At 34.7% G+C, this 13,114-nt stretch overlaps 1 protein-coding gene across 1 annotated transcript; it reads right to left on the reverse strand.

Moving 5' to 3' along the window:
- On the reverse strand, nucleotides 660-12,830 carry LOC18587232 (beta-galactosidase). Its single transcript, XM_007010933.2, has 17 exons — nucleotides 12,523-12,830; nucleotides 11,353-11,592; nucleotides 10,421-10,567; nucleotides 9,699-9,777; nucleotides 8,750-8,933; nucleotides 7,814-7,879; nucleotides 6,671-6,910; nucleotides 6,104-6,310; nucleotides 5,688-5,991; nucleotides 5,028-5,187; nucleotides 4,764-4,872; nucleotides 3,821-3,956; nucleotides 3,651-3,706; nucleotides 3,265-3,564; nucleotides 3,046-3,168; nucleotides 1,727-2,416; nucleotides 660-1,119 (listed from the first exon to the last, which is right to left on the reverse strand). Exons 1-17 carry the CDS (start codon nucleotides 12,653-12,655, stop codon nucleotides 949-951), a joined length of 3,345 nt encoding a protein of 1,114 aa, XP_007010995.2. The 5' UTR covers nucleotides 12,656-12,830; the 3' UTR covers nucleotides 660-948.

The following is a 13,114-nucleotide window of genomic DNA, read 5'->3' on the forward strand; positions in this document are numbered from 1 at the left end:
TAAATCTCCAAGTAAATCTTTATCAACCAATTCTCCACCAACAATAGGTATAGTTTATCTCCATATTTAAAAAATATACTATTTCTACAAAACTTTAAAGTTTCTTATATTTATAGTTATCATGAATTACATTTTTATCAAAAAAAATTTCCAAAACCGAGAGGTGTTTCTTTCAAAAATAATTGTTGTTTATTATACTTTTGGTGAGATTTATACCATATGAATTGCTGTCATATATTAATTTCATATTACTATTCATGAATTATTTTTGTCTTTTGAAACTTACTATTCATGGATTATTTGTTTGATGTTGTGTTTTTACGATGCTGTTATTTATATTAACGAAATTTGTTTTGTGAAATATTTCAATCCCATTACTTTTTTCTATTTAAAATCAACAAAATTGAAAGTGTAATAATAAATTTCAATAAAATTAAAATACAATGAAAAATTTCACATTAAATCATAGTATAATAACAAATTTCACCTTTATCATCGTCCAATTCATTCTTAAGCCCTATAAATAATGTGCAAGTAACCAATTAATACCCTATTCTCCTCAAAGAAGAACACCTTTACAAAAAAATTGAGAAAAAAAAAAAGAACACAAGAGGAAACAGTTAAATTGATAAAAACAATTAAAATGTGAATCTCAAATCTTAATTTGCAAGGACATAAACTGATTAGTAGATCTTACTACTTTCATATGATTTATTTATATAATATAATTTGCTAGTGTATTTTGTTTGCTATGCCTTCCTAGCAGCCCAAAACTACAAGCAAGAAATAAGTTCAAAGATTAATAACTAAAAGACACAAGCCAACCGAATTATCATTCTTACAAAAAAAAAAAAAAGGAAAAGTCAATGAAAGCAGCTTATTAGTCAACTAGATACATTCTCATTATTTCAATATTTCGCAATTACCAGCAAACACAAAAGGATGGACTCAATTTTGAAGTTGGGATTTGTAGATGTTTTGGCCGGAGGTAGCTGCAGTGACCGGACACAACCTGATAGAGAATGAGTATGGCACAGCCGGAATCAGATACTTTTCATGTACACAGGGTGTCCAGCTATCATCTCCGCCTATTCCCATGTGCTTGTGGTCAAGATGCACCTGCAAAACAATGAAAATTAACATGACAAGGTCACGTTGGCTGATAGATAAGGGGAAGGAATAAGATCCGAGTGAAGATTAAATAAAATGATAAAAGTAATTAGCAACAATATGCGAGTATAGATGCACAAGACATCCAAAAATCTAAGCCCTGAGACACCTTCAATTCATTGAAAATTTGACATGTATTGTGGTATTTGCGCATGTATGTACATATGTATGTATATGAAAAAGGGATATAGCCTATATCGACAGGGATCTTACCATTACCGTTTCTCAGAATATGACCTGTATATAAAAGCGTTAGATTTTTAATGTTGTTCTTATGATCACAAATCCAGAGTGGACGGCTTCAATCAAGAAAGGGGGATTGGAAATGAATATGGTTAGATTCTCAGAAGACTGCAATTAAACATAACTCCTAGTATTTCTTTACCATACAATTTTCTGATAACCTTGTTTTCTTTACAGAACTAACTCTTGTTAATAAATGCACGCAATGTGTTAGAAAGAGAGCATAACAAGGCTACTGACAGATCTGTTACACCTTAGAAGATTTTAACTGGTATAGATTCGTTTAACCTAAAATCAGGGAAACAAGAATTACCTCAATGCTATCCCCTTTGATAAGCTCTTCATTGCGTGTTGCCCGGTCAAGCTCTGTTGTGCTGTAATAACTTGCATTCATTTGCATAGGTGGAGATTTGCCATAAGTTGAAGCATAAATTCCATATCCATCCTTGTTTTGAAATGTCACCCATCTGACATCTGCCCTACCCCCAGATTCCCCAGGAACAATGTAAGGAACATGCATGTCATCCACTGTCTGCTCATAAACCCCAACTTGGGCAGCTGCTTTTCGATCTGGATAACACTCAAATGGCCCTCTTCCATACCATTTAACCTGGTCCACTGATTTTTCCAGGTGAAATTCAACTCCAACACGTGGTAAAGGAGGAAGACTAGAACTTGGTTTTACATTGGAGTCAATAATGATGTCACCAGAAGCATGGATTGTGTAAAGCATGTCAATTTCGAATAAAGCATCTGCTTTTTCCAACTCATTTAAAGGACCATTCTCACCCTTAGAAACACCAAGGTAAACAACCACTATTTTCACAGCATGGTCAGTCTTTTCTTGTATAGAACAGCTTTCTCTAAGGAAAACTATGTCATCCATATGCGCAGCTTTCCACCTAGAGTAATAACTACTCGGACCTCCCCCTTTGTCATTATCAGTGGGTGCTCGCCAAAAGCATGGAATTATGCCATTTTTCAATATTGAGACACCTTGAACCTGCAACTTTCCACTAATTGTTAGAACTTGCAATATTGTTTTAAAATAGTTAAGCGTGCAATGAAAGTTTATAAATATGAGGTAATAATTTCTGCTGAAAAGAGAGAAACTGAAAAAAACTTGAAGGTCTTCAATACATATTTCAAAAAAGGATCAAAAGTCCCCAAAACAAATTTCATTTTCAAGAATGCAGCAAGGGATTTGGTCACAAGAACAACTTGACTAAAACCCTCTCCCCATGTCACCGTCAGACCAAATAAAATACCACATAGTTCAGCAACCACAGTGGAAGAAATCCAAAACCCCTAGCAACAAACCATTATGATCTCTAATTAAAGCTTCTGCACCAAAAGGGCCTGGACTGCACTTCACATTGGCTTTAAGTTATAACACAAACTGCAACTTCTAGAATGTGCAACCCTTTTAAATTACTAACTGAAAATGTCAGGTCTTTGGTTCTAAAACCAAAATCCTCAAAGCATTTACGCGGAGAAAGACTTTGCAAATATATTTTGATTTACAAGATACAACGCTGGGTTTGCTTTATTGCCTTCTTCTGCTACTTTAGGAAACAAGCAAACATTAAAATAAAAGTGGGCAGTTAAAGAAAGGCCATAGGCTTAGATTACCTTCCAGCTGTCAAGACTTCCAGTTTTCACATTCAATGTAATTCCCCATAACTTCTGCTGGCTAATTCTGATATTATCCCCAAGAATTTCAGTGGAAAGGACATCATCTTTTGTTTTGATGATCTGAAGAGCAAAAAAGTAAAAGATTCAGCTGATTCGGTATAATACCTAACACCACAAACATAAAAAAAAAAAAAAAGGAAACAGAAGAGAACTTACATGAGGTACAATATCTCTTTTCGCCAGCAACTGGACTTGTGTAGATGAAACAACATGACCAGCGTCAACCCACCGTTTGGAGTGCAAAAGCTTAGCAGTGATTGTTAAAAATATTTCTTCAGCATCGGAGGAAGCCCATAGAGGATACCATGGACCTGACTTCCATTCTATATCATAACTGCTCTGGGGCTCTATTACTGGCAGAGAGAGAATTCCACATCCAAGTTCACAACCATCACCATGAGCAGCCCATTTGAACTCCACTCCTTCAGTTGTCTCATAAAAATTAGTGTTCTTTATCTGTCAAGTTGAATTCCCACTAAATGTTAAAAACTGACAACACCACAAGCATGCAGAAACTGGAAAAAGAAAATATATTCGAGTACCTTAATCATGCTTTCGCCTATAGAAACCTTGATTGGTTGATAGACATACTTAACCTCTGCAAAGAATAATTGAGCATATAAGTGGTGATGCAATCAGACAACTGAAATACAGATATCTTAAAGAGGAAAGTGCTTCAGTAGTTTACAAATATGAAACTCAAGTAGGGTACCATGTAAGGCAGGATGAGGAGTTCGATCGGGCCATGTAAGGCCATTCAAGCAAAAATTTAAATCATTGGGAGAATCCCCAAAGTCACCACCATATGCCCAATATTCACTACCATCTTCATTGTCCTTCAGTAGGCCCTATAAGCAGAATGGAAAATATTTAGTCATTCCAAAACATTATGCTGCAAGATAATGGGTAAAAGAAATGGAGGAAAAAGAAACTAAAGGAGATGAAATGGGAGCTTAGTACAAGACATAACTTGCACTTGGGTATTCAGACCAATGGTAGGGTGCGTGTATCCCTGCCCAATGAGCAAGGTTTGAATCCCCTCTCCCACAACAATCCTATCTTATAACAAAATACAAGAAATAACTTCACTAGCAGAGGAGCCAGTTGCAGTTGACCAACTAGAACCAGCCCCTAGCAAATCCCGTTTTAGGAGATAAATTAACCATAACAAACAAGGTACAAAAGGTCTTTATCTAACAACTCAGAAAAGATTACTCTGCTCTTGTAAGTAGCAGGTCATTTGCCTTGCAAAAACCAGGGTTTTGGTGCAAGAGATCTGCCACTACCTTTACACTGATACGTGCAAAATAATCATAACACAACTGAGCAAAGCCTTAATCCCAAACTAGTTGGTGATGTCAGAAGTACCATACTACACATTACATGTCAAATAGCAAATACTACTTGTTCAGAAGAAAGCACAGACTACAAGATATATTTCAATGTCTTGGTACTAGATTTAAGCATGAGACACATATATTAGAGTATGGCAATGCCTTCTTCCATTAAGACCACATTTTTTTAGTGTATGTTGAGTATTTCTTTTACTGCTTATAAAATAAATGGCATGTAACAGACACTGTTAAGTGAATTTAATCTTGGCATGACAGATAATTCTCCATATCTCTAAAGGCCCTTAAAAAAGAGTTCTCAACCTGGTCAACCCAATCCCATATAAAGCCACCTTGGAGGCCAAATATGTTATCAATTGCTTCCCAATATTCATGTATATTTCCATTGCTGTTTCCCATTGCATGTGAATACCTGCCATTATTGTAACAAATGACCTTGAATTTATATAATGGCATGGCTGTGAGAATGCATTACTGCAGTTTAAAGTATTATTATAGAAAGTAAAACGAAAAGAATAAAGATAAAGAAGAAACGATTCAATATCAAGGAGATAAAGAGTCACATACTCGCACAATATCAAAGGACGTGTCTCATTTGGATCTTTTGCAATCTTCACTATGTCCCAGACACGCATATACATAGGGCATATAATATCGGTAGATGAGGTCCTGGACCCACCACCTTCATAATGGACTAGTCTTGAAGGATCCCTTCCACGAATCCATCCTAAATAAAGTCTCCACATCATTAAATGACAAGAGAAGAGATAACATACAAGGAGAATTAAGGTAACATATCCCTCAGGTTTGGTTAACATGATAATTAAACGCTGTCCTATAAGAGGGGCAAAATGAGAAACCTAATTGTGTTTTGACTTTGAGGAAATGACTCTAATTCTGGAGGTATGCAAAGAAGACAGTATTCTCAGAAACAAGGGCATAGCATAATCCTGAAATTTGAAGGTCTCTCTACCCAGAATATGATAACAGTTGGAGTGGGGGAAAAAGAAATAGAACTAATTGTGAAACTTCAAAAGTAGTGTACTAACACCTAAAGCCTTCCCAAAAGAGCATAGACTATTTTTCTAGTAAACATTTAGTTGGAAAGTCATGACGATGAAGATCATCATCATGATGATAATAAAAGAATCAGAAGAAGAAAAAACTCATAATAGTTACTTCCAGAGACTCCAAATTTAATGGTAAGTGTATAGCAGAATGTAGTACCAGCTGAAGCAGAATGATTAGGTCCATATCCAGACTCATTTCCTAAGGACCAAGAAAATATGCATGCATGATTTTTGTCCCTTTCCACCATGCCAATAACACGGTCCATCATTGCAGCGGCCCAACCAGGTTCCTGAGTAAGATGCTTCACATGTCCCGAAAGATCAAAACCATGCGTCTCAATATTGGCTTCATCTATCATATAGATACCGAACAGGTCACACAACTCATACCAACGGGGATGTTGAGGATAGTGGCTGTTTCTCACAGCGTTGATATTGTTTTGCTTCATTACAACCAAATCCTGCAAGAAAAAAAGAATGAATATCTATCCCATGCATCCAATTCAGTCATCCATATTAGCTGCAACAAGCTGCCAGTAAGAGAAAACAGTTGAGAGAGAAAGAAGTCATTACTTTCACCATGCAAGACTCTATGTTTGTCTTCCCCAGACGTGGATGATGCTCATGCCTGTTCACACCTCTTATTACAACAGGATGCCCATTAACAAGCAATTGTTTTGGGGCTTTAGATACTTGTCTTACACCAACTAGGCATGATTCACAGTCAACTACGTTGCCAGATGCATCCTTAAGTATGATAACCAGTGTATACAAATTTGGCTGCAGGAAATGGCAACAAGCAAGTAATTAAAAATTCAGATGAAAACTGACAGAGATTATTGCTTATAACTAGTATTATCACATCAACATTAAGAGTAAATCATGATATAGAATCCCCATAAGGCATAAGAAAGTGTGAAGATAAACAAATATAAAACTAGCATTAACAGCACAACCACGTTCTACAGACTTTGAGCCCCACCCCTTCTGGCTGCCACCAAAAGAAGTGGAGAATCCTAGAGGATCTAGACTAGCAAGCCAGATAGAAAAAGGGAAGGAAGAATGCCAGTGTCTTTTAAGTTTAATGAATAAATATAATAGTATAAGCTTAAAATAATTTTGATTGACCAAGAATCTCACTTGTTCAGCAGACCACAGCTTGGGCTTTTCCAGTTTCCCCACAAGCACATAACCATGAAATCCTAGGGTTCCAGTCGGGACAGTTTTGAGCACTATGTTAGCCACATTCGAAGAAAGCAGATCAACATTTCCATCATGGTTGTACCAGACCCCAGCATCAAATAATGCAGCTTCTATGGTAAAGTCCGTAAGCACTTTGTCTTTACTCATTTCTCTTGAGCAATCTATTTTCACTTCAACCTGAGCAACATGTACATTTGATGCAATATATATTAAAAATTCAATATATTACAATTATCTATAATACATAAGTTCTAATGCACCTGAAACAATAAATAAATAAATAAATAACAAAAATGTATTAAGCTAATGAAATCAACAATGATATCTATCAGGTATAGTAAAAAACTGCAGTAGTTCCATGCACATTCAAATTAGTCGACAATTCCAAGGGCTCAAGCTTAAGCCTTAACAGAATCTTCGAATCTAAGGCTAGTAGGCGTTATGGTCTTATCTTCATGGATAACCGCTTAGTAATTGCACTAAGCACAACTTTATGCATGATAAGAGTTTCACCACTCTTCTTAGATCCAAAATTTCCTACCTATGTGATAGAATGAAGTGGAAGGGTTTACGCATAGGCTCCTTCTTTTTCCTCTTTGATCCAACATGCTTTTGTTTTATCACATCAGTGGCATAGCTCTATTCTAGTGTCAAAAGGGCCATGTTTTGCTTAATCACTGGCCACAAAACTGAACAAAGTTAAAATGAAGCTCCGCAAGTATGCAGCTATGGCAGTTGAATTAATTAGAAACTTCTGTAGGTTCAGTAGAACCATGGGTACACTTTCATCTTGTTATACCATGTCTCTCAACGTGATAAGTTGCAACACTTATGAATAGAGAAATTATCTAACAGCAAGCTTCACATAAGGGGAAAAATCAACTAGCTTGTATTAGCAGGCAACTTGATATCTCAATATGAGATGCACATACCAACAAGAAATATGATCACAGATGAACATAACTAGATCAAGTTCTTCATCCAACTGAAAACAACAAAGCATGAACCCAAGGCACAAATAATTTTGCAATTAATATTCTGAAAAATGCCACAAATACTCTTGCCATGAGTAAATCTTACCTGTATATCAGCATAAGAAAAATTGTAAGCCAGGCTTGATTTGAAAAAGTAATCCGCTATGAAGACCTGCATAAAAATTAGAATTTCCTATTTTATTATGCAAGGATATACAAGATGACATTAAATGGGCCAAGGTTATGCAGCACCTAAAAGAAAAGAAAAAAAAATGACAAATCTGAGTATAAACCTACAAGATCAGGACTTAATGTTTCTTTTTCTTTCTCACAATAATTGGCACAAGGTTCTGAAAAGTGTTTGTTCCATAGGTGGTCAATCCAACTCTAAACTCTGCAAATTTCACAACACCACAGCCATCATAACTAAACTTTCCTACTCTTAAGAAATCTACTTAAATGATTTGTCATCTTATTTTTTTTCATTTTTCATGTAATGACCTAAGTCATATGACAAATCTAACCCAGCTTAAATGATTTGTCATTTTATCATTCATCTAGATGCTCAAAGGACCAATCAACTTGAAGGTGACAAAATGCTAAAGCACTCCAGCCTTGAAAAAGAGATAAATTGCCAAAACTTTCCCCAGCTAAACCGCCCAAGTAAATGCCTACTATTTCCTTCTAGAAACTTCATTCTAAGTTGCATAATCATCAGCGCACAAAAACTTCCAACTTATAACCAGATCTGCAATCAATTCTCCTGAGATATTCTTGCTATATAATTTAGTTTGTATTCATCAAATATAGATATATTTCAAGAACAACCTTATCACCAGGAAAATATAAGCAATTCATGTTTTAAAAAAAAAAAAGAGGGAAAAGGAAAGCTGCAACAAAGAACTTAAAAAGTGTGCTGTCTTTGCAAATAGTTTGATACACATAGAAAGCTTCAAGTGCTTCCCTGTGACATATACTGTCCAAAAACTTATCGTAACAGTGAAAAATTAACAAAAGTAAAAAAGATGAAGAGAGTTATAACCTGTGGCTTAGAAAGGAGAAGCACATCACGGTGTATACCAGATAACCACCAATGATCTTGGTCTTCAAGGTAAGATCCATCACTCCATCTAAATACTTGAACAGCTAGAACATTCTTCTTGTCCGAATCACATGAATAACAATATTCTGTTATTTCAAACTCAGCGGGCAATCTACTATCCTGACTGGCCTAACACAATGGAAAAGAATTTGACAAAAGGTCCAAAAGACGATACCACATCAAACGCTCTAATAAAGGTTAACATGTGAAGCAGCTGGTTATTTATGCAACATAAACTGTCAAAATATTCTTATAAAATTATAATTGGAAGCTGCTTCACATGATATTTCTATATGAATAAAACAAGGCTCTCTGACAAGCTTGTGTGTGTGTGTCTTTTTATGTTTTCTTTCTTTCTCCTTTCCACAATTGATTTCCATAGATGTTAATATTCAACAACACCATAAAATTCTATCATAAATTTGATCTTTTTCATCCTTTATCTTACAAAAGGCTTCAATTAAAAAAAAACTATTTTGCTACCAACAATATTCATATAAAGTGCAATTTACGATCTTATGATATGTAGAAAATGATTGAGATTAAATTTTCTCAAATATGCAAATTGGGGTAAGCTATTAATAAAAATATTTTATGATTGACTTCTGACCAAGTCCCATGAAATTGTACCTGACTATAGATTGAGAATGGTGTCATTTAAAGTCAAACTTCTGCGAAATAGTACCTATTCCACATCACTACTTTAACTAGAATTATCTTAATTCATTCATAAAAAAACTTGTCTCCCATTTCTCATTTCTCATTTCTGTGTCATCTCTTGAATTCAGAACATTAAGAGTATTTGAACTCAGTTGACAACATTTCTATAAATGAGAAAACTTTCCCACATGACGTAAATAAAATACTACAGCAAGTATGCATTATATACCTGTATCCAACAGGGACCCCATTTATCCACGCACAGAAGGCAGAATCAACTGCTTCAAAGTGCAACAAAATCCTGCGACCTGTCAAATATCAAATAATATTTTATGAAGAGGTTGGTATCGTAGAATTTAAGGCAACGGAGTATCTAAAAGCAATAGTGATTCCAGATATTAAGAAAGGACTACAGGATAAAAATACTATGAATAGGTACATGAATTCACATTATCTTGCCTTAATAGTCTCAGAATTGTATTATTCGAAGGAGTGCACATGCTATGTGTCTACAGATGTGCATGTTTGCTTGCTTACACATATATATCTCCAACAATGATTACTGAAAAATATGCCTTGAGACACATAATCAGATTTCTCAAACAACCAATTTGGAAGTATAGAATCCAAAAAAGTAATTGTACAATTCAAAATGGTGCCAAAAAAAAACCTTTTGCATGACTGAAAATTCAATAACTATCAGAAAATGACCTAGTAAATTTAGGCACACATTTTAGAGATGCAGAAGGCATATGTTTGTAAGAAAAGAAAGTGAGAGAACTCGAACAAAACAAATATATAAACAGATGTGGAAGTTAAAACAACTCCAAAAGTTTCATTTAATGCATGCCAATCAAGAAGTGAAAACAGAATTAAAGAGAAAGTAACAACTGGAACATATTACCAGAACAATAACCCTCTATATTACCAAAACATTCAAATAGATCATACCCTGCCATGGTTCAGGAATGTGAAAGTATGTCCTGTAGCAGCCTGTAGGGTTATCTATAGGAACATGAGGAGGATCAAGCGGAATTGGATAAACAACATTTGTATAAATAGGCCGATCAAATCCATGCATTTGCCAATTGGAAGGAACTGTTTCAATTACAAGATAAACTTTATAAGAGAATGTTGTTTATGGTAATGATATTTAAAAATCAAAAGACAATTCAGAATAAAGAAATGACAATAAGGTTGAAGTACAACTGTGGAGCTCAAGAATAATAACAAATAAGATCATCAAAAAGAAAAAGTGATAAATATCCAAATATCAGTAAGCAATGCCTATCAAACAGTGGGCATCAAACTGCTTATCTCAACTCACAATTTGCCTATTAGATCATCCCTGACTGTGTAAGTTTTGAGCTGTGCCCAAGTGATTGTGCAACCCAGACCTGATTGAGGTGGGCTTCTTTTAGAAAAAAGGGGGATCAAATGGATTTCTATTAACTTACTACTTCTTTAACAATTACTAGAAAAAAATTAAAAAAGTGGTAGGGGCAATTAAAACCATACTTGTAAAACCCTTCATATTTTAATATCCTATCTAGTATTTAAGTAAGTCTTTACTGGGGAAAAAATATGTTATATTTGTTTAATATAATAAAAGTAGCTCTACAGTAGTTTTTGTTAAGAAATTTGTGTCATTCTTTTTTCTGTGAAAAGCATATCTCTTCTCTTTTTTAATTTACAGTAAAGAGAAGGGGACGGAAAAGGATTTGATTTGGGCATGGGATGGGATGCCAAAAACTGATACAACCCACCACCCTCCACCAAAGAGAAAACAAAAAGAAGAAAATAACAAAAACAAAAATATAAAATGTAGGATCAAGACAGGGTGAGGGCAGGAGAGATGAAGGATTTAAAATTGCATATCTTACCTGGCAAAGTTTCCCAATCAGAATCCTGAAATGCACTTTCATAAAAATTCTTTGGAACAGCATTAGGATTGGAAGCCAAGAAAAATTTCCAATAACCAGACAAAGACTTGACAAAAGGCAAGCCATTGACCCAAAAAGCAGCACTGTCAAGTGCTTTCTGAACGGCATCATCGTTCCAAACTGCAGTGTTGGATACTGAAAGATCCACTTTATTGCGTTCATACCAGTATCTAAGAGATCCTATCCGTACAACAGTGCATCAGAAATTCATAATTGAGAAGTTGAACAGGTAAATGAAACTTACACATCAAATCTCAGTTTACATGTCTACGGAAGCAACATAATTTCGTAAGTAAATTAGATTCAGAGAACAAATGATCAAATTGCACTTGGTAACTTGGACCATCGCCATGTATCAGGCTAACTCTTATGCGAGCAAAAATAAGGAGTTCATCCAAACCTCAAGTTCCTTTGCAACAACTTGCTAACATTCCATAATCAACAAATTGAAAAGCAAAAAATCTGAAGAACAAAAATTCAATCAAACATACATGGTATATACTGTGATCGACAATCAAGTTATTACGCAGAACCATCAGAACCAACTTCGGCAATCATTAGCTTGAATTGCATAACTAAAGCAACTAAAAAAAAGCACACTCTGAATGACAAGAAAATCTGAATATCAATCAAGAGTATTCAAATCAATTGCCACTAAATTATAGTAATTTACTCCCATAGCCATTTACTTGTCCTTCAAAATCAATCGAACCCAAAGCATAAAATCAGAATGAAAAAGCCAAAAGTTCAAAAACACAACAAACAAAAAATAAGAATAATGATTAGGTGCTGATTGTAAACTCAACTAAATCCAGAACAGAAACAACAACAAACCTCAATATTTGATCAAAAAAGGATAAAACAACAACAAATCTCAATATTTGATCAAAAAAAGATAAAACAAAGCAAACCCAAGTATTGATTGTTAATGGAAACATCAATGAATATAAGATTAGTAAACCAACATAGAAACGCAAGAATCACCGTAAGCATAAAATCTGACTATAGAAGTCAGTGAAATACTAATTTTTAAGTCAAACTGAACTGAACCCAGAAATAAAACCAACAACAAAAATCAAATACTTTGATCAGATAAAAAAAGGAGTGAACCTTCAACAGATTCATGGCAATGCAAAGTAACATGAGGATCTCTTTTTCTCCATTTAAAAAAAGACTGATCTTCCCACACTTTGTAACCATTTTCTGATGGAAAAACAAGCTGTCCCACTATCAAAGAAGCCATTTTTTCACTAGTTCAGCATAAAGCGGAAGAAGAAGAAGTGTTTATCAAAGTGGTAGTTTAATGGGGTTATCTTCTTTTTCTTTTCTATAATATTATCTGTTTGAGTTTTTGCAACGCAACAAATGACAATCTTGTCGTCGTAGGCTGTCACTTGCCACGTTGGCAATGGGCTTGGAAAATAATGGCTGTGGGATACCAACATTATCCTTCATTCAATTTTGTTTATTTTCTTCCTTTTTTGTTTCAGTAAGAGAGGAAGAATATCTAATTCTGTTGAAGATGTTTCAGAAGATCTTAGATAATTGATCAAATTGAACCTTTAATTATTTTATTTCCTTCTTTCTCCCTCTTCATTTGCAATCCATTCTATCAGACACAATAATGCTAGAAATTTTATGTTATGGATGTAAGGCACTATTTTGACTAACATTATCAAAAGTTGAACAAATTTAGGGTGGA

The sequence above is a fragment of the Theobroma cacao genome, chromosome 10, assembly GCF_000208745.1.
Source record: "Theobroma cacao cultivar B97-61/B2 chromosome 10, Criollo_cocoa_genome_V2, whole genome shotgun sequence".
Lineage (NCBI taxonomy): Eukaryota > Viridiplantae > Streptophyta > Magnoliopsida > Malvales > Malvaceae > Theobroma > Theobroma cacao.